This window comes from Sarcophilus harrisii, chromosome 4 (assembly GCF_902635505.1).
Source record: "Sarcophilus harrisii chromosome 4, mSarHar1.11, whole genome shotgun sequence".
NCBI classification, from domain to species: domain Eukaryota; kingdom Metazoa; phylum Chordata; class Mammalia; order Dasyuromorphia; family Dasyuridae; genus Sarcophilus; species Sarcophilus harrisii.
The window spans coordinates 299,179,357-299,205,936 of NC_045429.1; the positions used below are offsets into that span (position 1 = coordinate 299,179,357).

The 26,580-nt window shown below is 34.5% G+C and overlaps 1 protein-coding gene across 6 annotated transcripts in view; it reads left to right on the forward strand.

Annotated features, from left to right (window-relative positions):
- GAS7 (growth arrest specific 7) overlaps nt 1-26,580 on the forward strand; it is a 254,090-nt gene that overhangs the window by 168,590 nt on the left and 58,920 nt on the right. For 5 of the 6 annotated variants that reach the window (XM_031965541.1, XM_023495718.2, XM_031965542.1 and 2 more), the window contains one exon: nt 20,132-20,217. The exons of the other annotated variant lie outside the window; for it this stretch is intronic. In XM_031965541.1, the coding sequence (XP_031821401.1) occupies nt 20,132-20,217 (86 nt within the window). The remainder of the gene's footprint in view (nt 1-20,131; nt 20,218-26,580) is intronic. 6 annotated transcript variants of the gene reach the window in all.

Here is a 26,580-nt window from a genome sequence, read left to right on the forward strand (position 1 = left end):
TCTTGCACTTATTGAGTATTTGATCCCATATATAAAAGAAATTGAAGTCAAATTCAATAGCCTCTAATTCACCAGATTCTGTTCTCTTCTCTTTTGAGATATTTGCTCTCTCTAAGAGCAAATTTTCTGACATCTTTCACATATCACTGACAGTGACTCAGCACCTATGTTTGCCCATTTTTTCATGACCAGTGGATGTAAATCAATCAACAGTCATTTATTAAGTCCTTACTTAGATTTCAGGTGCTGGGAATATAAAATCAAAAGTAAAATTGTTCCTGTCTTTAAGAAACAGGAGAGCCAGCGTTGCAATTACAGATATATATATATATATATATATATATATAAAACACCTTCAACACAAGTACAAAGTAACACTGAAAGGAATGATATTAGTAGCTGATAGACCAGGAAAGACAAATCAATCAGTTTTTTTTAATCCTGGAAAATTAAGTTTATCAGAACTTCATGACAGGAACTTCCTACTTGTGTTTTGACATTGCATTAGTCTCTCATAAGTCTAAAATTTATTCCCCTTAACAGAGATACCAGAAAAGTAAAACAAGCTTTAAGGAGCTGTGCTTTCTCTCTCCTAGTTGCCTTCAATATTGATTTACTTAAAAATTAAAAAAACCCTCCACACCTTTTTATTTGTCCTTATCTTCTCTTGCCAAACTTAGGTTTACTAACCCTTTTCTTACAAGACTGTGTCTGGCTACTATTCATCTTCCATTTCCTACTTTAGCTTCTGTTTTACGTAAATGACTTTTGAAAATCCAATCTGGATGACCAGTTGCTTGTGTATTCATGTTGATCTTTTAAAGTAATTTCCTCTTCTACCATTATTTTTTTCTTTGTCTTCAGAATTTCATTTTTTGAAAGCTTCCCATTTTTCCTAATCGAGCTTACCCTATAAAATTTTGTCCAAAGTATCTTACCTTGCTTCTCCCTTAATATCTGGAGTGCATTTAAGCAACATTTAGCTTTCTTCTTCATTACAAATGCTAAAATGGGGTGACCACTATCTCTTAAATTTGCAATCATTTCTACCTTACTATATAGTTATTTGTTGGTGAAAATTAGTTCTAAAAAAAAGTTCTCTACTTTTGCAAGAGAGAGCACTAGCAGATATTTGGAAAATAAAACTTATCATTGCTGTATCATGTCTTCATGGCAGACTTGTCTCTTTTTTCATGTATTTCCTATTTTTGTTCAGTTTGTCTGTAGTATACTTTGATGATATGACTTTTATTTCTGCCTCTTAATCATCACCCAAATGTTTGCTATGATAACCTCCCACTCTTGATAAATCTCCTCATAGAATTATATCTTCTTTATAATCAATGCTATTCTTTCTTATCTTTTTTCCTGTTATCTTCCTTTAATAGAAAGGATTTATTCTTGAATTATAACCTATGATGTTTAATTTTGCCTTTTTGTGTTCGGACTTCTAGTTCATCTCACTCGTTATGCATTTATGAATCTGAGGCTATGTGTTTTTACTGCTAATTGCTTGTTGTATCTCTTGGGCATCACTTGTGCTATAAATTTTTCTACATTATTATTACATTCATGCTATCTAGAATGTTGTTTTGTGTATATATGTGTGTGTAAATAGATACAAAATATAGGTGTTAATATTTGTATGTATACAAATATTTCATTCAAATTTCCTTCTGTTCTTGTTAAAGTTTTTTGATTAGATTTTTAAGACACAAGAATAATACTTAAAGGGCCCTTTGGTGATACAAACTAATGCTTGAAAGAGAGTCCATCATTCCTGTATTTTAAGCAATTATACAAAATCCAAATCATTTCCTCAGATATAGTGTATCCGAACCAAAGCTTTGTTTCACATATTATTACTTTTTTTTTTTTTTTTCTAGTTAACAACCATGGTGAAAATACCACTAGATCCCTAAGGTATAGACCTTTTCTTTTTTAGATTTTCATAATATTTCTAGGTTACTTCCAATAAGAACTTGTGCCTATATGAATAGCCAGAATTGGATAATAATAATCCCATTTGACAAATCTTGGGAGGTTCCTCTAATGTCATCACATTAACAAATAGCTACTACAGTATCCATATGATTCACCTACCAACTAGCAGCATTTAGATAGATGCTAAGAGTTGAATTCACATCCTGCCTCAGGTACTTATTAGCTGCAACCCTGGACAAGCTGTTTATAATCTTTTTACCTCACTTTTCTTAGCTGTGAATTTCTTTCAGTGTTGCAATAAGGATAAAATAATATTTATGAAGTACTTTGCCAACATTAAAGTGTTATATAAATGTGAGATATTATTATTCCTTACTTTTTTTCTTTTGATCTACATTGGGTGTTCATTCACCTTTAAGTAAAATAGTAATGAGACAGAAGTATAAGGATCAATAGAATTCTGAATAAACAACTCAACAATTGTTTAGCTGGGTTGTCTGTTCATTGAGCATTGTAGATAGATTTTTTCAAGCTCAATTGTGCTTGCTTCCTCCTAGGGTGTAGCTTCTTCAATGAATGAGACAATCTGCTGGTGAACTGAGTCAAGCAAATCATTAGGTGATTGTGCTGCTATTGAGTTTTTCTCAGGGTGCTGCCCCTCTGTTTAATAGGTTGAATCATTGACTTCCTTCCTTGCCTGATTCTTTGATGGAATCCACTTTTTGGATTTCCACTTTTGATAATTGGAATGTCTGTAGTAGTATTATGCTTTCTTTAATTGAAGTAATATAGACTTTCAGCTAATATAATAATCATTAGTGTAAGATCTACAGAATCCTCTTATTGAGGCATTATCTATTTGAAGGCATTATCTTTGATGTTGTTTATCATCTCCAAAAATGAGATACTAGTAGCTGTCATTTATATAGTGCTCAAAAGTCTGCAAAGCTTTTTACAAATATTATTTTATTTAATCCTCATAAAAATCTTGCAAGATAGGTGCTTGCACCTAAAATTAGAATAGAATTCTAATTTTATTGTTGAAATGTGAGGCAAACAAAGGATAACTGGCTTGCTCAGTTAATAGATATATAAGACTAGATTTGAATCAGAGTCTTTCTTATTCCAGATAAAGTACTCTATTCGATCTCCACTGTATCACCTTGCCTTCATTAAGCCCTTCTTTCTCATCTTCAAGTCATTCATTTCAATTTAAACAGTTTTACCTCCCATATTTCTTTGGGAATCTTCCGTACCAAAGTATCTAGGGACAAAAATAAGAATGGAGTCTTTAAATCCTGGAAAACAAGGAATTTTCTCCCCGTCTTCTTCCTATTTCATTGATCTATTTAAACCTCTAAACTTGAATAGCAAATGTCTATTTTATATGTAAAGTTTTTCCACCCCATATTCCAATATCTTTGGTTTTTAGCCCTGAAAATGAAAAGCTTTTTCTTGCAAGGAGCTATCCCCTTGTTATACTTCTCTGTCACTACCCACTAACAAATCTACTCCTGTCATTAAACCAAAGCTCTCTCTTTAAACAAATCATCATATTTACCTTAATTTTTTTCTTTCTTTTTGTTAGACAATTGATTTTAAACAACTTATCCAGGATCACACAGTTGCCTGGTATCTTAGTGTCTGAAGTTGAATTTGAACTCCAGGGACAGTGCTCTCTCTCTCCACTGTGCCATCTAGCTATCCCACCTTCATTTCCTAATGGCATGTTCATATCACAAAGAAAATAGTATAGTTGAATTTGATTGTTTTTATAGGGAAGTGTGTGGTTTGGGGTGGATTCTCCCCACCTGGACATCTTCCCTTCTAGTGTTTCTCTTATTCCAAACCCTTTAATTAGTAAGATAATAGTCTTTCAAGAAGCTTTTCTTTTTTTCAAAGTAAAATTAAATGTTCAGAAGCTAACATATGGAGCTTCAGGAAAGGACAGAAGAAAAGCAGGTCAAGAGAAAATTAAAAGGAAGCCACAGACTTACATGACTAAACCACATTTGAGAAAGCTTCACAGAAACAAAGGAACAGAAGGAAAACAAAGGCATTCTGTTTTAATTTTGTCTTCTAGCTTCATGATAGTGTGGCCCAGCTAAATTTGAACTGATTTTTTTTTTTATTGGATCATTAGAATTCAGAGCTTAAATAAGAGATCTGAAAGAGAAAGTATTTTGTCAGTTATCTCATTTTGCTGATGAAGAACTAAAGGCCAAGGAAGGGAAAATAGCTTCTCAAAGCTATAGGGTTTGTTACTAATAAAGACTAGAACTCAAAACTCCTGACTTTCTGTCTGGTCTTCTTTCTGCCATATCACTTCCTAGTACACAGTTCCTTATCCTTTCTTTTACAGACAGATAAAACATATTATTACATGCTTATAAAACTTTTGCTATCAGTGTTCCTTATTTCTTGAAGTTAAAAAACTGAATCTTTTTTTAAAATGTCTTTCATATTTTTATTATTCTTATTCTTATTCCAACTGAGCTCTCATGTTTTCATTTCCCAGTCCAGCCACCAAAAGAAAAACCACGGTAGTTGCAGTTGCAGCCATTGTGTCAGTTGGCTTTATCTACATAGGATATCCTCACACAAAGATTATGGATGCCTACTCATTCTAAAATTTGACAAAATTGGTCAAAGGAAGTTTTTTTGCATTTTGTTTTTGTTTTTGTTTTGCTGAGGCAATTGGGATTAAAAGACTTGTACAGCTAGGAATTATTAAGTGTTTAATTAAGTGTTTAAACTTAGGTCCTCCTGACTTCAAGGCTAGTGCTCTATACATGGCACTAACTAGCTGCTCCTCAGAGGAAGTTTTTAAAGGAAAAAATACTATCAACAATGTTTTGAAAACAATTTTTCAAGTCACACTGCTTTTTTTGATAGTAACAACAGATTATAAATTAGCATATATTGGATTACTTGCCATCTAGGAAAGGAGGTAGGGGGAAGGAGGAGGAAATTGAAACACAAGATTTTGCAAGGATTAATGGTGAAAAATTATCCTGTTTTGAAAATAAAAAGTTTCAATAAAAAATAAACCTAATAAAAAAGATTATAAACTAAGCGGGTTTCTATCAGTTAGGGAATGGCTGAACCAAATATGATATATGAATGTAACAATATTATTACACTGTAAAAAATGAGGAAAGGCAAGTTTCTAAGAAACCTAGGACGACTTGTAACAACCGATAACAATGAACTGAGGAGAACAAAGACAAAACCTTATGGTAACAACAGTGTCAAAACAACTTTGAAAATACAATGGCCAACTATGATTTCAGAGAACTGATGGCGATGAGCATTTTGCAACTTTGGACAGAGAGGTGATGGACTCGATATGGCAGTGGAGAAATTTATTTTTGCTTTGACTATATAATTTTGTTACAAAAAAGAGTTAGATTTTTAAGACTCAAGACTAATACTCAAGGGGCCCTTTGGTGATGCAAAAGGAGAGCCTATCATTCCTGTATTTTAAGCCTTTACACAAAATCCAAATCCTTTTCTCAGATACATTGTCTCTGAATCAAAGCTTTGTTTCCCACACTGTTACTACCTTTTTCTTCTGTTAATATCAGTGATGAAAATTTTTTTCTTCTTCCTTTTTAAATTTGAGTTGATGGAGAAGATGAGAGGCAAAATAGGGATAGTATTCTTTTTCCCCTCTGCCCCAAACCTGCCCCCCTCCAAAAAAAAGGAACACAAAGAATCACAGGACTGTTTTGAAAGTTATATGTTGAATTTATTTTAAAAGGCAAATAGCTTCTACCTGATAGAGATTCATGGTTTCATATACATTTCTTATGTTTCTGGAAAAGCTCATTTATTAAATTCTGAGTATGAAATTTTTTTTTAAAATTACAAAAGATACTTATTCTTAGGACTGTCTCATTCAATCCATCTTGCTCAAATTGGTCAGTTGAGATTACCAGAGAAAGTCTACTAAAGGTCACACTTAAACTCTCTCCTAGGGGTAACTTTGCTGTTTGAGAATATGCCCCTCCTACTCATTGATGTCATATTTAGATCTTAAATGTAAACATTTCCTTAACTATAAGGCAAAAGAAATAATAGCATAAAAGATGCTCATCAAATCATAATGTAATGATTATAGTACAATGACACAGAGAGCTGGGTTTTATTCTCTCACCAAATGCATTTAAAACCTGTATGCCAAGGAGAAAATGAAGAAGGAACATTGATGTATTTGGGATCACTTATAACTCTGAAATCATAAATTCTCTATTTTAGGAATAATTCACAAAAGTGTACATGGCAAATGGTTTTAGTGCTAAGCTGAATGAAGCACACTAGGTTTGGTGAACATCTTACTAGTCATGACATCTCTTCCAAATCTACTTAGCTGCTGAAGGATTTCTCTGATTATCTTCTGTTAAGCTGTACTTCTCAGCAGGACTTGGACTTCAACAATAGCTATATTGTCCATCACTTCTAGCTTCAAAATTAAATGATGCAGTTCTAAAATCTGTCTTTGTCATCCTCCCTTCTCCTTTCCCTTATCATTCTAGGTTCATAGTCTATATGCTCCCTGAGAACAATGATGCTTATGATTAGTAACCTAATTCTCATCTTCCTATAATTAGATAAATTGTCTTTGTCTTATAATCATAGAAGTTTTTTGTCCACATCATTTTAGTATGTTATAGTTTGTCACATTCAAAATGAAAGATTTCTCATTTAGAGTAACTACTCTCATAGAATTTTAAGCAGACCTATGCCTTTTTCAAGTGGACTGTCTGAGAAGACATCATTACTCACTACCCAACTGTTCCATGTGAAAAGACAGTACCTTATTTACAGGATAGTTTGAGTTGTAAAATAATGCATTAAAATGATTCTTTCTTTCTGAACTACCAACACAGCAAAACACCATTAGAAGTTATTATGTAGTTAAATAATGCTGATAGATTAATTTGTGAATTTAATGTTTGAGACATTAAAGAGAATTAGCTAGGTAATTCAGTGCATAAAATGTTGGAGCTGGAATAAGGAAGACCAGAGTTTTAGCCGTTTATTAGACAAGTCACCTGCTTTCTTTTTGCCTCAGTTTTCTCAACTGTAGAAGGGGATACCTATCTGTCAGTTGTCATGGGCATCAAATGAAAGCACATTGAATGCTAACACTAAAACATTATATCAATACTATAGCTATACAAGAAAGGTAAAACTGGAATCTTTACCTTCCCTGAATTAAGATTAATTTATGGATTTGGGAAATCTGAATAAAGACTCCAGTTTTACCTTTGACTATACAATAATATTTTTAGCTTCCATTTTTTGTTAAGTAATACAAGTATTATGTACATTTTACATATGGGGAAAGTGAGTCTCAGAAAATACCATATAGTTACTAAGGAATCTAATTCTCTTCACTCAGAGTCCAGCATGGGCTAACCCAAGGTTTATCTGTGTTAAGAAATAATTTTTGTTAGGTAAACAAAATGTCTCTGGATATCTTGGAGAGTTAAGGAGTTTTGTGTTTTAAAAAGCAGAAACATCCATATAAGAGGCACAAGTATTAATGTTAACAGTTCTCTGGTAAAGCTTAGACTGTTCACAAAGATTCTAGAAATTGCACTTCTTCCCACCAAAAGAAGAGACAAAGCTAACTTGAGATTAGTAGTGGAGGATAAGTTTTCACCCATAAAACAAATATTTTTGGAAAATCTCAGGAGAGGGAAAAGAAAGAGAAGATAGAAGGATTTTTAAAGAGAGAGAGAGAAGTGTGACTATTTTCTTATACATGCAGCACTATTGCCAACCGTGAGGCAGGGTCTTTTGCAATTCCTTCCTCAAATCACTCAAGGGGACCACTAGAAATGAAAACTAAAGGGACAACTAAGTTATACAAAACTTTGTTTTGTTTTTGCTTGTGTGTGTGTGTGTGTGTGTGTGTGTGTGTGTGTGTGTGTTTTAAAATCATATTAATTACTTGAGATGGCAGGAGTTCTAAGGAAAAACAGACACGACATCCAAATCCCTCACTTACCCTAAGGCATGTTACAGGTACCAGTTCATGAGCATATCTTTTTATTTTGATATATATTTTATCTGAATGGTCTTACCTTATTTCTCAAAAAAAAAAAAAAAAAAAAAAAAAAAAAAACCATGCCTGTGTTTATCCTGTCTTTGCAGTTCCTTGCAGTCAGTTGTTCTAGGTATGAGGTTGGGGTACAACTCTTGTAGTTATTCTGGAAAAAGTAGCCTTTCCTTTTGCAATGCTTAGAATAACAATCCCTAATCTTATTGGTAGAGAATTTCTATTTTATAATTGGGATATAATCATATGACATTTATGGATTTTATAACTACATTTCCAAGTGCAGAATTTCTGTGTTCTTGAAGCATTTTAAAATCTGTTTTACAAGACATAAATCTTACATACTGTGTAATGTTGGAAAAACTGAGACAAGATAGAGATTAGAGGAGTTTTTAAAAATATTTTGTTAGAGGGAGAATTTGACTGGCTAAGCCATTTTAGCCAGCCAGGTGTATGGGACTCTTGTCTCAAAGCATCCAACAATGAGCAAGGGATTCCAGAGACTCTAAAGGGCTCCAGCAATTAGGGAAACAAAGGCAAGGGGGGGGTGGTGGAGGGTAGAGCACTGGTGAGCAAGAAGTTCCAGGAAAGGACCATAATTTCAGTTCTGATAGGCTGGGGATAAGGAAGGATCATAAATTCTGATAAGTTGGGAAGAAGCTAGGAGACACTAAATCTGAGGCCAAAGATACCCAAACATCTGAGATAAGCCATCTGGAGTTTTATGACTCTTTGGAATGCCAGTGGTCAGGGCTCCCAGCCCTAATTATCTCAGTTCTAATGTCCAGGAAGGGAGGTTTCCACCAGGGAAACTGAGGGAGAACAATTCAGAGAAACTGAGGCATAACAAGTGACCTCTAGTGTTTGAACTAAGGAAAAAAGAATGAATTAACAATAAATAATGGATAAGGAGAGGCTTATCTTTCAGAAACTAGAGAATTTGGATAAGACTATATCTCAAGCTTGTGTAGGAGTTTTTTTCTTTTTCAGATCAGAGAAGCTCAGTATGAATGCTCTACTTTGTCTTTAAGGAAAGCAAAATTGATGATAACTAAAATTTATATGGTATTTTAAAATTTATGCAATGTTTTTACAAGTATTATCTCATTTTATACTCACAACAATGCTAGGAGGAAGGTGCTATTATTTCCCCCATTTAACAAATGTGGAACTTACAGTGGATAGAGTTTAAATGATTTGTCATATCCTAAATCTGTACTAAGTTCTTCATCATTTTAAGTCTAGTACTTTATCCACTATTCTACCTAGCTTCTTCCCAACTTACAGACTATATCGCATAAGACCTTAAAAAACTGTTGAAGAGGCTAGAAACTATGAGATGAACTAATGATTTGGTCCTTGAGAATAGAAAAGTATACAATAAGTACACAAATATAAAATCTTATATTTAAGTGACTTAATTTGTGTATTAAGTGTTTGTAGAAAAGGGAAAGAACAAAAGATAGAAGAAAGGAGTGAAGGAAGGTAGGAAGAAAGGAAGAAGTGTTTATTAAGTGCCTACTATGTGTTAGGCTTTGTGCAAAAAACTTTATAAATATTATCTCCTTTAATCCTCACAACAACCCTCAAAAATAGGTGCTATTATTATTCTCATTTTTCATTTGAAAAAACTGAGACAGACAAGTTAAATTACTTGTCTAGGAGAATAGATAGTGTAGTGAGTGAGGCTGCATTTGACTTCAAGTCTTCCTGACTCCAGCCCCAGCACTCTTATGTACTGCACCATGTAGCTGGTAAAATGATTATATTCCTCAGGACCTAAGTTGGAATTCAGAATGAAACTATATTATATAAGAAGTACTTAGGTGTAATAATAATGAAAATTTACATTTATATGATACTTTTAGGATCATCAATAGCTTTCTTCATAACAACTCTATCAGATATATAATTCAATAATCTCATTTCACAGCTAAGGGATGAAGGCATGGATTTAGAAATGATTACATAGTTAAAAAATGTCTTGGCTACAACTTAAACTAAGATATATTTGAAATACTTTATCTCATATATACACACATATATCATATATAGATGCATATATATATATTTGAAATGTTGTATCTCATATATACACACATATATACACAAAGTAGACAACATGGTATTATGGAAGGATAAGAAATACTTGGATTCAGATCAGACTATGAAGTCTAATTCTGATGTTTATTTCCTTGGACTTTCTAAATCATTAGCTTTCTCTCCTTTTCTGTGAAACAAGTAAATAATACTTGAACTATGTATCTAATTAGATTATAAAGTATCAAATACTAGAGAAATCTGAACTTATCTATTCCATACCATCTGTTACAGATATTGGTATATTGTGAGTAAAAATGACTTAAGGTCTGATCTAATAACTTGATCCTCATTTATAATATTATTTATATGTGAAAAATATTCCATGCCCCCTATAACTCCCCTACAAACTTTGGGAGAAAACCCCACTTTTGATTTAGGGACTGTCTGTACAAACTTCAGATAGAAAGGAAGAAACATGAGCCAGGAACAGGCTGGACTTGAGTAACTGGACTGAGGCATCCAGTACAGAAAGATCTCTAAGGTAAACTACTCTTTGAGCTGAGTGAAACTTAAATTTGTACTTTTTGTTCCTTGTACATAATTTGTACCCTGATAAATTTTCATGCTTGCAATAAAGTAGTTTTCATTGTTCCTGTGGAAAATATTGGTGACTGAACAGAGGTTTGGGAAATGAAAAAGTTGCTACATTTCCTAGCGTTTTGTCATAGGAAAAAGCTTTAAGCCTCAGATGTCAAGAGGAGACTAAAAAGAGAGAACCTCCAATGTCCTCACAGACACTAAAGACAATTTTGTCTCCAGCACTACTTGGACAGGTAGGAGTGTTTATGTCTACACTATAGAGATGTGTTGGAATCTCGTGTCAGTTCTCAGGTGTTTTTGTAATGAAGTAAGAGGGAAAAGGGGCAGGGAGTAAAGGAGAGATAGGATTGTTATTTATGTATGAATATGATAGTGAAACATTCTGTCTTCTTTAGCTTCAGGAAACATTTTGTACTCATTGATGAGCCCCAAATAGAGAATTCTATACATTAATTCTCTTCTTAGGGAATGCCTATTACTGTTTTCAGAGGAGAGAAGATGAAAGCTGTCTCCTCCCTTCTCTTCAACCAGAACCTCCAGCACAGACATGTCACCTAGTTTAATCTAACAGCCAGTAGACGCCCATTCTCCTACTTCCCATACTCCTTTCCATCCCCTCTCTGTAATATACTGTATAAAGATTTTTCAATTAAGCTGTATGAATACTCTTTTTGGATATACCTATCTATGTAGATGAGAGATTGTGGTAGAAGTTCTTGAGGGCTTCGTGTATGCAATTCTTAAAAGATAATCGAGGTTTAATAAATAATTATTGACTGTTGATTGGCTGATAGATATTAAGAACACTTCCATCTCCTGACACTACCTGAGGCCCACTTCCAGGCAGACCTCCACTATGGAAAAACTTAACAGTGATTCTAGGAGAAGGAAAAGAGAAATAAGATTAAGCTGAGTGCTAAACATTCAAGGTCCAAGTACAAAGGTGGGGAACCTCTGATCATGGCTGAGTTTTTTCAAATTAGATATATTTATGAGCATACCTTTATTGCATCTTTAAAAATCCTCAAATTCAATTGTGTGTCTAGTTGAAACAGTAATATAGTGTTATTACTTACATAGTTCATTAAGAATTACAAATCCTTTTCCTTACAATAACTTGTGAGTTGGTAATACAAATAATGTTATCTATTATGTAATAATAATAGCTAGCATTTATTTAGCACCTTAATCTTTGCAAAGCACTTTGCACAGTATTAACTAATTTGATCTATTCTGTGATGTGGGTCTTATTATTGTACCTATTTTATAGTGGAGAAAAGTTAATAATTTGTCCAGGATTATAGAGTTTTGTCTAGTACCTAGAGCAAGATTTGGATGCAACTCACTGAAATTTTTTTCAAGAGTTGAATGGTGTATTTCCTCTTTTTTTTTTTTCCTTTGGACATGTGGCCTGTCATTGATCAAAGTTCTCAAATTTTTCAAAGTTGTTTTTCTCTCTAATGTTATTGTGTACATTACACTTCTTGTTCTACTCATTTCCCTGTGCATTAATTCACAATTGTCTGTCAAGTTGTCTGAAATTGTTCCTTTATTTCATCAAATTTTTATGACAATAATGTACATTGCATTCATAAACTACAGTTTTAGACCTGCTTCAATAGAATACCCCATTTCATCCCACATTTTTGGCTATCATGAAAAAGAGTTTCTATAAATGTTTTTTTTTTTCCCACATTTGAATGCCTTTCCTCTTTCTTTGACATTTTAAAAATATAAGCCTAATCTTACCATACAATTCCTAGGTATCAGAGTTTGCTTTTAAGCCCAATCATCAGATTCCAAAAACATCCTCACCCCTACATCTTGCCATCTTGTTTCATCTTGTCCTGGGTCCTCCCTTTAATAATTCATTCTGTTAAAAGGAAAAGCAGAGCTAGGTAGATTACTCAAGTTTACATTCTCAGTAAATGCTTTTCATAGTTTAGCCAGGGAAAGTGGGGATATTGGTGGTGGCAGCAATTCTTGGGATGGATTTGGTGCTCAGAAAATAATTAAGTGTACAATAAATGCAATTAAAGAGGCAAAAAAGAGCCCCTAGAAATGAAAAAGAATGAGGAGTTTCACTGTGGAGAATAATAAAGTCCTACTGTTTAGGGGTGAGGATGTTTTTGGAATCTGATGATTGGGCTTAAAAGCAAACTCTGATACCTGGGAAGAAAGGTAGATAAAATTATTCCAGGCTAAACACGTGTGGAAAATGAAACATTGCCCCCACCTTAGAATAGAGAGAGTTTTATATCCTCTTTCCCATTTCCCATTCTTTTTAATGCAGTTATTAACTGGATGAACTTTGAATAAAAGAGTGGAATAATGAGAAAACTAGAGCTCCAGAGATATCACATTACTAAAGTTAGGGGAAGTAAAGATGGTAAAGAGGGACAAGGCTGTGGTCCCAGAGAAAGGTTAAAGTGAAGGGGATATGGAGTTGTGAAATGATTCAACTATTCTGGAGAGCAATCTGGAATTATACCTAAGGGCCATCAAACAATGCATATCTTTGACCCAGCAGAGCCACTACTGGGTATGCCAAGGAAATTACAAAGAAGGGAAAAGGAACCATATGTGCAAAAATGTTTATAGCACCTTTCCATTCAGTGTTTTTGTCCTTTACCTCCATTTTTCTTTGCCCTGGATTTCTTCTCTTTACTTAGGTGTCTATCTGGAATCCCCACCTCATCTTTAAAATCAACTGCATGGATTCTGTTTCTATCTGAAAGCACCTCACCTGTAAGGTACAATTCCTTACTTCCTAGAGGCGGAGAGGCAGATCTGAGTTCAGATGTTACCTCAAGCATTTAGTAGTTACGTTAACTTAACTTTTGAGTATCTCTTCTCATTTGCAAAATGGATTTGATTTTCTCTGAGAACATTTCCAGTTTTAACTTAGAATCTTAATCTTGTAAAATAATAATAGAACCTTCCTGACAGGTTGTTATAAAGACCAAAGGGTAAAACATGTTGTAGAGGCCTCACCAATATTGATTATTATTTTTCTTTGCTTGGGTTTTTTCTTCAGAATTTTATTTTTTCTTCCTTTTTTCCAAAACTAAGATATTATACAAATGTAAGTTTTCAGCAAATAATTTTGGTGTTTATGTGTGAGAGAGGGTTCTGGAGATAAGCAATTGTTTTGATAGGTGCAGAATGATGAAAGGCTGTAAGGTCTGCTTTCTTTTTTTGGCTCCCTTAATGACAATGTGGACACAGCCTTTTTTAAAAAATTGGTGTATTTGTTGAACAAATTTTTGTACAACTCATCTCTAACTGAGAAATAAGTGAATTGAGCTTTTTGCTTTTCTCTCTGATTACTCTTTCTCTGCCAACTTTAAATTAAGTTACTTTTTTTAAACTTGTAAATGATCCCTGATTTCTTTCCCAAATCCCCAAACCCCATTTTCCAATGGCTCTAGAAAAATGGGTCAGATTTTCCCATTAGGGAGCAAAAAATGTTCATTCAGGATTCTTCTAAGTGAAAACTGATTTAATCTGGTGCATCAAAAATCTTTCCTGCTAATTTTCATGAATGTTTATTAGATTTTGATACAGAAAGAATAGAATAGGTATCAATGCAGTGAGTGCTATTACACTGTGACAAAGGGTTGAACAGAAAATTATTTTCTCTTTGTAGTATTTCTTGTGATGTGCATAGGCGACAGCATGTTACCCTGGAGAGTATCACTCTCCAAGGGAAGCCAGAGTTAGACCAGAGCCTTAGGCACCTGCAATTGTAAGTACCTGGGCAGCTAGATGGTGCAGTTTTTTGTCCTTCATTTTCAGAAAGGACAATGACATCAGAGAGGTAATGCCATGACATGCAAGTTAATGAGATTTAAGTGATGGAGGGCTGTACCAAGTCACCAGTCTCACTTTCTTCTCTCAAGCCTTCTGGGTCCAGTGGCAAAATATAAAGCAGGACAACTGGAGATGATTCTGATTGGCCTTTTTAAGTGATCAAGGCTGGGTAACAAATGAGTCAGAGAATGGCTTTTTTTATTTAGTTTAAGAAAAATCCATCTGAGAAGGGAGGATGCTAATAGTTTTTGGCTAAAAGAGAAATAATTGCTATCATTTTCACTTTGAGCAAATCAGACCAAATAATGACCAAGTGGGATCTTGGCCTGGTACCTATTGTTGGGCTAGTCAATGAGAGCCTGAGTGGTTTAGGTTTAAGACTTGGTCCTAGCTTATAAATCCTAAGATATATTGTGAAGCTTCAATGACAAAATTTACATAATCACATAATCTTCCTTACAAATGAGGAAAATAAGCTAGAAATAGGTGGCTTCTCCAGGGATACCGAACTGGAGAGTGTCCCAGACCACATTTGAACTCAGTTTTATTAATTCCAAATCCCGTATCTTATTCACTATTTTAACTGCTGACAAGAGAGTGTCTTCACTGGGATCTCTCTACCAGTAAAATCAGAGGTCTATTCCTCCCCCATCTGCTTCTCATATGCCCCCAAAAAGAAAAGAGGTGACAAATCCCATTAGTCAGTGAGATTCAGGGCTAATATTAAGAAACAATCAAAGTCTGTCAGTGAGAGGAAGCTAGATAGGGGAGATAGAGTACTAGCACTAGAACCAGGAGTTAAACTCAGCTTCATATACTTACCAGCCATGTGGTCCTGAACAAGTCACTTAACCCTGATTGCTTCAAATTTCCTCATTTGCAAAATGAGATGGAGAAAGAATTTGTAATTCACTTAATCTAGTTGCCTTAAAAAAAAAAAAAAAAAAAAAAAGACAAGTAACTACTTATTCAATAAAATTGAAGGATTTGGGTTCAAATCCTACCTTTCTGCTTATACTTCTGTACTCTCTCACTAGTTACAACCTTCCTAAGGTTTCCTCTTCTTAAATGTCCATATGGCCTATGATGCTTTGAAAAATAATAATTATCAAGGTTATGGCAAGAAATCAGACCTATAATGAGGCGTAATAAATAAATAGTTTAAGGGATCAAATATTGATGGAGTAGATGGAGTAAAGGCTTTGAAATCAAGAGGATCTGAGTTCAAATGTGATTTCAGATACTTAACACTTATTAACTGTATGATCCTAGGCAAGTCATGTACCTTGATTTTCTTTAAAAAAAAAAAAAAAAAGGAGTAAAATAGTGCTTTTCAGGAAGTGAACTGCTGAGTTCCTGGAAGCCCAGAGATAAAGATAGTTAACTCATCAGCATCCAACAGAATCTTAGACTTGGAAGATGGGACTCAGAAGCAACTAGTTCATGTAACACTGAAACAAGAATCTCCTCAATAATATGTCCAACAAGTGGTCATTCAAATTTTGCTTATGACCTGTAGTGAGAGTTCTGTTTATCTCCTGAGAGCAGGTTGGTTCCCCTTTTGGATACTACTGATTGTTAGGAAATTTGTCTGACAACAAGTCTAAATATGCTTCTTTGAAATTTCTTCCCATTGCTTCTGGTTCTGGCCTCAGGGATCAAATGAAAAGTTTGAACTCTTCAATATGATAGCTTTTCACATAATTAAAAACCACTATTGTGCCTTCTCTCCTTCTGCCAAGTTTTATGTAGGCTAAACATTCACAGCTCCTCTGACTGATCTGCTTATGACATAATCTTAATTATCTAGCAGCCTGTATACTGGGGTGCCTATACAATAAAAAAGATGGGTTTGGAGTCATAGGACCCATCTTTATTCATGAATTATGTGACCTCTGGGTCTCATCTGGAAAATGAGAGATGGGACTAACTAGTCTTTGACTCTAAATCTATGACCTTTCTGGGTGCTCTCTATTTTACCAATGTATTTTTTTTTCCTAAAGTGTAACTTCCAGAAGAAAACCAAATTAAATTTAATATCTAAGCTGGGAAGAGTACAGCAGTTTCAGTGTGCACAGCATACTAAGCCAGGAAAGCTAATAACTAAACAAAGTTAACAATTTAATTGCCAACTCTTTTTCACCTTCACAGCAACTCTCTGATATAGTCCTCTATGTGAGTGGCAAGCAATACTTGAAGTACTCTCTTATTTTCTGTACTGTCATAACCTTGTAAGTGACTGAATGAGTGATTGTCCTTGCTTTCAGTTTATCCTCTTTCAATTCATTCTCCACAGATTGTGACTCTTAACCATTTAAAAACTCATAGTAACTTTCTGTTGCCTGAGAAAAAAGTAGAGGCTTCTGACTAGTATATAAGGTCTCCCAAATCTCCCTCACATACAATCTGTCTCTAAACTATCTATCTAGACTTATCAGATATTATTCCTTTTTCTTATTTCATATTACACCCTAACCAGATGCCTTTCCATTCATTTTTCTCATTCTCTTTATTGTCTCCAAGTATTTGGACATCATTTCTCATGCCTGGAATAATGTTCCTTTTTATCATCCTAGCATCTCCCTTCCTCTCTGCTAATAAGAATAATTATAATAACAAGAATGATAATGCCAGAGTTTCCCATCCTTTTTCAGGGCCTAATTCAAATCTGTGCTCCCCCTCCACACATACTCACAAAGTCTACTCAGACACCCCTGGCAAAAATGTTTTCTAACACAGATTTTTATGGCATTTGGGAATCTTTTCTCTTTGTTAAATTTGTTTGTTTATTTTTGTTCTCCACCCCTGTCCCCTAATACATTGTAAACTCTTTGAGGTTAAGATATTATATCTTTGTGCCCTCAAATCTTTGAAATGGAGAGGACAAAACAATAATGGATTAGTAGGAGCCTAGTAAAAGGGAAGCTAGTTGTTCTTAATGAGTTTAGATTACTATGCCCAAATGAGTTATAACTTTTTGTACTAAAAGTTACTGGAAGATTTGATTGCTGCACTATTTTCAGCCACAATTAAAAGACCATTAGAAGTTGGAAAGGTGCCAAATGAAAGAAAAACAAATGCTATCTTGGTTTTCAAATTATAGATTCTATAAACTAGTGAATGAATGACAAAATTTCTGGAAAAATTCTACATGAATTAAGGGATTGAAAAAAAATTTAAATCTATTTGAATGAAATTTTTAATGAAATGAAATTTAATAATTATATTTCAGTATAATTGGTTTATTTTATAATCTTGTATATGTTATACTCTATAATTAAAACCAATACTCTGGAAAGAGGTTGATAGGTTTCACAAGAATGCTTAAGAGGGGTCCTAACACAAAATATCTTAACTTCTGGTTCAAAAGATATCATTAAAGAATAGCCTACCTAGTGTACATCTTGGAAAGGAAAGAGTGATCACAAACAGCAGGTTGGCATAATAATTAATAATTCATGCCAGACTATCCTCATTTCCTCTCCTGAAAGGATTGTTAGATGATTAAATAAGAGGGCTGAAGGGGTGCGGGGATGTTATTGATATAGTTAATTGAGATTTAGCAAAGCATTTGACTGAGTCTATTTTTTTGTGGATATCTTGGCAAGGAAAAGATTCAGAAGTGATTGAGCTGTTGGACTAAAATAAGTGTCATCACTGCCTCACTGGCTCCATGAAAAGGCATTTCTGATGGAAAGCCCCAAAAAGCTGTGTTCAGTCCATTATTGGGGTTGTGCTGGAGCCAACAAAAGCTGGAACCAATTGTGAAATTTTCAGGGTGAGCATTTGTTCCTTGGAAGTTGGCAAATGCTACAAATGAGGGCTTGATTTGTAGTTTTGTTGATTGTTTAGAATTGAGAAAATGTTAATAAGGCAAATTAAACTTAAAAGTTTTCATGTGCACATTTTCTCCCTCAAGAGTCATTGGTTAAACATTTACAAGGTCACCACCATTCTTTATTTACTATTTTTCATCTTATCAGTGACTTGGGAAAATAGCATACAAATCAGATTCATTGATATGAAAAAAGCTACAAATAATAACTATTATGATGGACAATATGATCTCCCCAAGTTGCTACTGGCTAAAACATTGGCTTAAATGTTTTTAAATTTAACTAAAAAATATAAAATGTAATAGAAGAGAATACATTGGTTGTTTGTTTTTTAACTTTTAAAATTCTGAACATAACAAAAATCAAAAGACCCAAACATTTCCTTATACAAAATAAAATAGAAAAACAGATTTATTCATGGAACTATTAAATCTCTAGTGAAATAAATGGGGTGCAGTAGATACAGCACCAGACTTGGAATCAGAAAGACTTCTTGAATTTGAATTTGGCCTCAGAAACTTATTAGCTGGGTGACTCTGGGCAAGTCACTTTACCCTGGTTGCCTCAGTTTCCTCATTTATAAAATGAGCTGGAGAAGGAATTGGCAAACCATTCCAGTATCTTTTCCAAGAAAACCCCAAATGGGATCACAAAAAATTGGACACAATTGAAAATGACTAAACAACAATAACAAAGACTCATGGACTTGGTTTCCCCATCCCGCCACCCCTCAAAAAAAAAAAAAAAAAAAAAAGAACTTCAGAAATACCTGAAAGAGGAGATATAAACAATTTGGAAAAAATCTGGGAGAGAGTTTCTAGCACAAGAGAGGTCATAGTTATAGTTTTTTGACCAAATCAGGAATATTGTATTCATTTTTTGAGTGCCAGATTTTAGTAATATACTGAAGAACAAAGAATGGAATGCAGCCTGTATGATCATTTGCCATGACCAAAGATTAGTCAAAGGAGTATGAGTGCTTAAGCTGGAGAAAAGAAATCAAGATGTACATAATAGTTATACAATTATTTTTGGAAGACAGATTAGATTTGTTCCACTTGACTCCCGAATACAGGACAAAAAGCCCTGGGCAAAAGTTGCAAAGAGACAGATTGTCTTTATGATAGAGAAACAACTTCTTAATAGTTAGAGTTGTCCATCTGTAGGGTAGGATGCTTTGGAAGTTATTTCCCTCTCACTGGATGTCCTCAAGTTGAGGTTAAATACCTATTTGTCATTGAAAGTATTAGTTGCATTAAATGCTTTTGTAGCCCTTCCAACTTTGGGATTCTGTAATTCCAGTTATACAAAAGTCACCAGGACCTATAGTTTAAAAGAACTAGGTTCAGGAATAGGCTGAGACTTTGGAGCAGGGTTCCTGTGAAGCATAGGCTATGAACGCATAGCCTTTGGGGTGGGGGGCAGAAAACCCTTGATCTATAGGAACCATTCAATAGACTTTGAAAAAAGTGTTGCTCTTGGTTGTCTTTGAGTAAATTACCTCTAAAACCATAAATGTCCAAAGTATTTTCACTCCTAAGGAAGCACATATCATTTTCCTTCCTTTAGGGTAAAATGGAAACTCGCAAACCACTTTTACAACTCAGTTGGGTGTACTAGGATGGTCAGGATGGAGGCAGGTAACCATTCCAGGATCTATTATCCCTTCAATTGAAGGTGGAGCTTAGCACTGTGGAGGTCCTAGGCAATAGTCCTGATCATTTTCTAAAGATCTTGGCATCTTTCTCTAGAGTTTGGGATATGGGGAGGGTGTGCCCTCTTGTTATGCTGTACAATTAGAGACTAATGTCTCTGTCCCTCACAGTGAACGGCTACCACTCATCAGGGACCCCAGTGCATCAGTCAGAACCTGTCCACATGAGTCTCCGAAAACCCATTGGTGATTTCCAGGTAAGGGATGTGGGTTTCAAGTCTGGGCCTTGGGTGGTAGGAGCTTTGAATTATATGGGCAGAATCTGATGGATTCAGACAGTTGTCCCAATTGATTAAGTAAGGATTTATCAAAGTCACTCTGTCTTCCAGTGTTTGTTTTTGTTTTTATTTTTTAAAATAAAAACAGAGACTCCTGCTGATCAGCCCACAAATCCTTACCATCACCATCAGGAAGAGCAGATCACTGCAGTGTAGGACACTGCACTATCATATGCCCCCAAGTAAACTTTTGTGATTTGTTTTCCTTTTTAAGATTAATTTTTATACGTTCCCAAATTTGGAAAAGTAAGGTAACTTAAGGTCACCTAATCTAGCCCCTTTGTTTTCTAAATGAATAAATTGAGGTCCAGACAAGCTAAGTGACTTGGCTAAAGTGGAAAAAAATAATTAATAGCAGAACTAGACTTTAATCCTATATCCTGACTCCAAATCCAATCTTGTTTCCACTGTTCCATGATGCCTTTTCTTTATTAGTTTCATTTAGGATCATAAATTTGACATTAGAAGAGGTCTAAAAGATTATGTTTGGCACAGATTCTTTTTTTTTTTTTTAAGGAAATGATGGAGAGTGTGATTTGATCTAGTACTGCATCACCATAGAGATGCATAGAATTTGATACTGGTACTCAGTATGCATTTATTAATTGATCAATCAATAAACATTTTGCAGGTGTCTGCTATGTACCAGGCACCATGCTAAGCACTAGGTATATTCCCCCAAAAAGGTAAAAGACAGTCCCTGAACTCAAGGACTTCAAAATTCAATGCTATAGACAACATGTAAATGTAGAATATAATATTTTTATATAATAAAAATTTATATTATATGATAAATATATAATAATAATAACAGGATGATATTGAGATCATCAATAAAAAGAAAATGAACAAAAAGAAAATGAAAGGGAATCAGGGAAGGTTTTCTGTAGAAGATGGAATTTTATCTGAGACTTGAAAAAAATTATCTATTTTGATTATCATTTTAACTCTTACAGGAGTTACCATGTTGGGCAAGTGGTACGTTTCCTAACAAATTACCAAAGGACAGGTAGTTGTATAGTGAGTAAAAAAACAAGGAAAACTGTTTTTTGTCTAAGCCTAGATCTGTTAGGTAACCCAATAAGCTCTAATTAAATTTAGCATCCCTCTGCCACTGTGGTCAAAATGTCAGTGCTTCATAAATCATTGTAACTGTAGAGTAGCTGTCTTGTGGTTATGCATTTAAGCATAACTGTACCGGTTGACATTTCTGTTTGCTTTTTAAGCTTTACTGAGCACTTTGCGTTTGGTGAGATAGGTAGTAAAATATTATTATACCCATTTTAACACATAAGAAAAATGATCACCAATTCTGATGGACGCGGCTCTCTTCAACAATGAGAGGATCCAAATCATTTCCAATTTATCTGTAATGAACAGAACCAGCTACACGCAGAGAAAGAACATTGGGAAATGAATATGGACCACAACATAACATTTCCACTCTTTCTGTTATTGTTTGCTTGCATTTTTGTTTTTTCTTCTCAGGATATTTTTACCTTCTTTCTAAATCCGATCTTTCTTGTACAAAAAGATAACTGTATAAATATGCTTTAATTTAACATATGCTTTAATGTTAGAATCCTTACAAGGTGTTAAGTCACTGGAATTGATAGAAACAATGCTTATGTTTACACTTTTGAGAGTTCACACATTAGCTCACACATTAGTTCACAAATTTGGGAGATTTCAGGATTCAGTTTGAGATTCACAAGTTTACACCTCCCACAATCCCATTCTCTCAGAGGAGGAGTTTACACCTCTAAAAGAGCATAAAAAGGAGTTGGGTCAGTGGAGTCAGTCAGTTCGGGAGATTGACAGAGTGAGAAGTCAGTTGAAGAGATTCAGAGCCAGAGTTCAGTCGGGAGATTCAGAACTGTGGATTGGGAAGAGGAGAGGCTGAGGCTGGCAGAGGCAGAAGCAAAGGACTAGCAACAAGAGCTCTCGGAACCAAAGAAAACTAACGGGGCTATTTTGGAAGAGACAATAAAAGACTGTACTTTAATCCCTGGCTGCATTTGAGGTGATTATTACTTGGAACTGAAACTAAGGCTGCCTTCAGAAAACCTCCCCAAGAAACCTGCTTACAGAGAACCATCATATATTAGAAAAGAAGAGAACACTACACTTTAATATATTTAACATATATGGGACTACCTGCCATCTAGGGGAGGGGGTGGAGAGAAGGAGGGGAAAAGTTGAAACAGAAATTTTTGCAAGGGTCAATGTTGAAAAATTACCCATGCATATGTTTTGTATATAAAAAGCTATAATAAGAAAAAAGAAAAAAAAAAAAAGATATCTTGGAAAAAAAAAAAGAAAACTGATCACACAGCTAGTAAGCACAGAATAGGAATTTGAACCCACCTCCCAATTACAAGTGCAATTGCTAATTATGTTTATTGCCTTAATTAGGGGTATGATAAAATATTATATGGCTTTTGAGACTTCCTCTAGATAAAATATACAGTGAAGTCCCCTAGGGATTAATCTAATTTAGCATGATTTTATAAATGACCAAGAAAATGGAGTGTATTCTAAAATCTGCAAATCTGCAGATGACATTAAATTTTTGCTTTTACTGAAATGCCAAGTTGACAAGGGATAAATAGCACAGATAACTTTTGAGACTATTAGTGACCTGAAAAATTACTGAGGACCTTCAGAAATATTTGTAGAGTAATAGATTTTGAATTATCATGAAACAGAGGAGTACAAAGCTGGAAGAAGATTCAAACATTACCCAGCCCAACCTATACCTGAATCTCCACTGCAATATACCTGAAAAATAGTCCTCTCACAGGTGCCAGGTATGAAACAAACATCTTCCAAGAAGTTGGTGGTAGGGGGCGTGTGATCTCCTTCCCTTTAAATATGAATATTAGCCTTAACCTGTGGAGATCCTAATTTTTCCCCCCACCTCCACACACAATCCATGAAGGTTGTTCTACAGCAGGAAGAAGTAATGGGAAATCAGATGGCACACTAGACAGAGTGTAAGGTTTGGAGTGTGGGTTTAAATCAAACTTCACACACATTAGCTATGTGTCTCTTGGCAAATCATTTGTTTGCCTCAGTTTTTTCATCTATAAAATAAGCCGGAAAAGAAAATGGCAAACCATTCCATCATCTTTCCTAAGAAAATTCCAAAAGGGTCACAAAGAGTCAGACATGATAGAAATAACTAAACAACAAAAACAACAACAACAAAAACTGCCTATATAGGATGACTGTTGAAAGAGTCAGTGGCAGGACTGATCCTGTTGTTATTGCTGTTGTTTGTCCTTTATTGTCAAACAGGACCATGACACTGAGAAGGATATGTCATGACTTGCAAGTGAATTGGATTTAAGTGAGGGAAGGCTGTGCAAAATCACTAGCCTTACTCTCTTGTCCAGAAGCAAGATAAATTTGTACACAGACCTTAGTCACACTCTCCCAACCAATTCATTCAAAATCTGTAAGGGAGAGTAGGTGCATATTTATAACAACCTTGGCAAGGAATCAGTCGTATGTATTCAAGGCAGTTCTCAACTCTTGGATTGCAGGCCTTTATGTCATTGGTCCATACAGGAATATCAGTACCACATGAAGCCACTTTTCTTTGTTACCTTTTTCCTTTCTGATCCTTACTAAGCAGAATCCCTTTTTGTTTGTTTCCTTCCAGACCATCATAGCATTTACAATCTCTTTCAACTTCTAATAATCCTTAAAGGGTACTAGGAAAGTGTTGCACTATTAATTTGGCTAACAATCCCTTTTTTTTTTTTATTTTTTAAAAATTTTATTTTTTATTATAGTTTTTATATACAAGACATATGCATGGATAATTTTTCAACACTGACCTTTGCAAAACCTTTTGTTCCAACTTTTCCCCTCCTCCCCCCTACCTTCTTCCCTCGATGGCAGGTAGTCCCATACATGTTAAATATAACAATCCCCTTTAAGCTCATCTAACTAACACTCTAAAGGCACTACAGGCCAATACTATAGTAGGTATTCTCTTACTAGGCTGCTATATTGTTCAAATTGTAGCCAAAAGAACTCAAAAATCTTAAATTGACTCTGTGAGGCACATAAATCTAGCAACTTTCTGATTCCCATCACACAGCTGAAGCTATTTTCTGCTTACTGAAAAACCCAATGATCTTTTCTCTGGCCCAATCTTATTTTCCCCCTCTGCAATTATAGTAATAGCGACTACCCTCTTTACTACTAGCTATTCCCTTCTCCCTTGGCTTCCATGCCACTGTTTCCTCTTACCTATTTGAATACTGCTTGTCAGTTTTCTTTATTGGATCATAATCTATCTCTTACTTACAAGCATTACTATTCCACAAGTGATCTCATCAATTTGCATTGACTCAGATATTATCTCTAAGCAAATGATTTATCTAATGGTTTATGTGTCCAACCCTAATCCTGCATCAACAGCTGCATGCTAGTCATGATACCTGGAAGTTCAATCAGTATCTCAAGCTCAACACATCTATAGAACGCAGTTATTTTTTTCTCTTACATGTTCCTCTTTCAAATTTTGCTGTTTTTGATGAGGATACCATCTCTAGTCTTCCAGATTAACAACCTGTGTATTGAGTCAATCTAGAATCTTTTCTCTCTCTCTCTCACCTTCCCAACTATATTAAATCAGTTGCCAAGCCTTATTCATTTTTTTTAACCTGTCTTTTGGTTCTGTTCTTCTTACCCCACCACCACCCTCTTGCTCCTTTTTTTTATTATGGACTTTTGAAATAGTCCAATCATGGACTAGTCCTCAACAGTGGTCAAATTGATCTTTCTAAGATTCAAAACTACTCTGTTCAGAAGTATTCAGTAGATACTTATTGCCTCTAAAATAGAATATAAACTTCCCTCTATGGAACATTTAAAACCCTCCATAGTCTAGCTATTACCTATTTTTCTGGAGTTATTTCACATTACAATCAAATTGTCCTACCAGCTGCTTCCCAAAGTTGGCTTCTATGCTTAAAACATGCTTCTTTTAACCATAAAATATGCTTCCTTCAAGACTAAATTCACTGGCCTCCTCATATTGTCAATTTTGCCTGGTACACCTAATTGTTCTTCAAATTATCTTAAATTTAATTAATTATACCATGTATCTCACAAGTAGAATGTAAACTCTTTGAAAGGAGAAACTGTTTCATTTTGGGGAATCAAGGATCATTGTCACTATAGTGTTAGACTGAGAGCAAGAAAGATCTGAGGTCTGATTTTGCTATCAGCATGACCTTAAATAAGTCCATTACCCTCTGTCAGCCTCAGTTTCCTCATTTGTAAAATGGGGATAATAATAGCACTACTTCCCAGGGTTGTTATGATGATCAGTGAAATATAGAAAGAACTTTGCATACTTTAAAGTGATATGTACACTCACATATGTGCAAATAACATGAATATATGGATGTATGTGTATATATACACACATACACACATGTGTTGTGTGGATATATGTGTGTATTTAATTTTGTTTATTATTATTGCACCTCATATGTCATGACTTTTGCATAATACAATTTACATTATCAAATATTTGTTGACCTCTAGTTTGTCTATAAAATACCTACAATTCTCTTCTTGTTACCTCTAGCCCACCCAATAAAAGAAAAAAGAAAATATGGAAACCTTAGATCATTAGATAAATATATAATATTGTGCAATGTTTTGTCTCATTCTTACTATTGAAATGTTCATTAAAAGTTCTACTTTGGGAACCTTGGGATTATATTCAGTCACTTCATAAAATATAGATTGGATTTTAAAATCATTAGATAAATATATAATATTGTGCAATGTTTTGTCTCATTCTTACTATTGAAATGTTCATTAAAAGTTCTACTTTGGGAACCTTGGGATTATATTCAGTCACTTCATAAAATATAGATTGGATTTTAAAAGTCCCAGTACTGAGTTTCTGACTCTGGTCTATGCTACCAGTAAATTTTGCTCTGTCCTGAACATTCTTTCTTATCCAAACTTTAAAATACAAGGACCTCAGAAATCACCTAGGAAACATGTGGACTCAAAGTAACTGGGACTATGACTGCCTGCCTAGAAAAAGGAAAAAAAAGAAAGAAGTAATAGACTGGACAAAAACTGAAAACAGCTTAGCTGATAATACTTGTGGTCCATTAAATTCAGAGACAGCAAAGAAATCTGAATTATGAAATATATTGCTCATAATATTTTTCCAGATTTCCAAACCTGGATATTTCAGAGTAAGAAACCATTTACAATGCAAAGGATACTTTCATCCTCAGT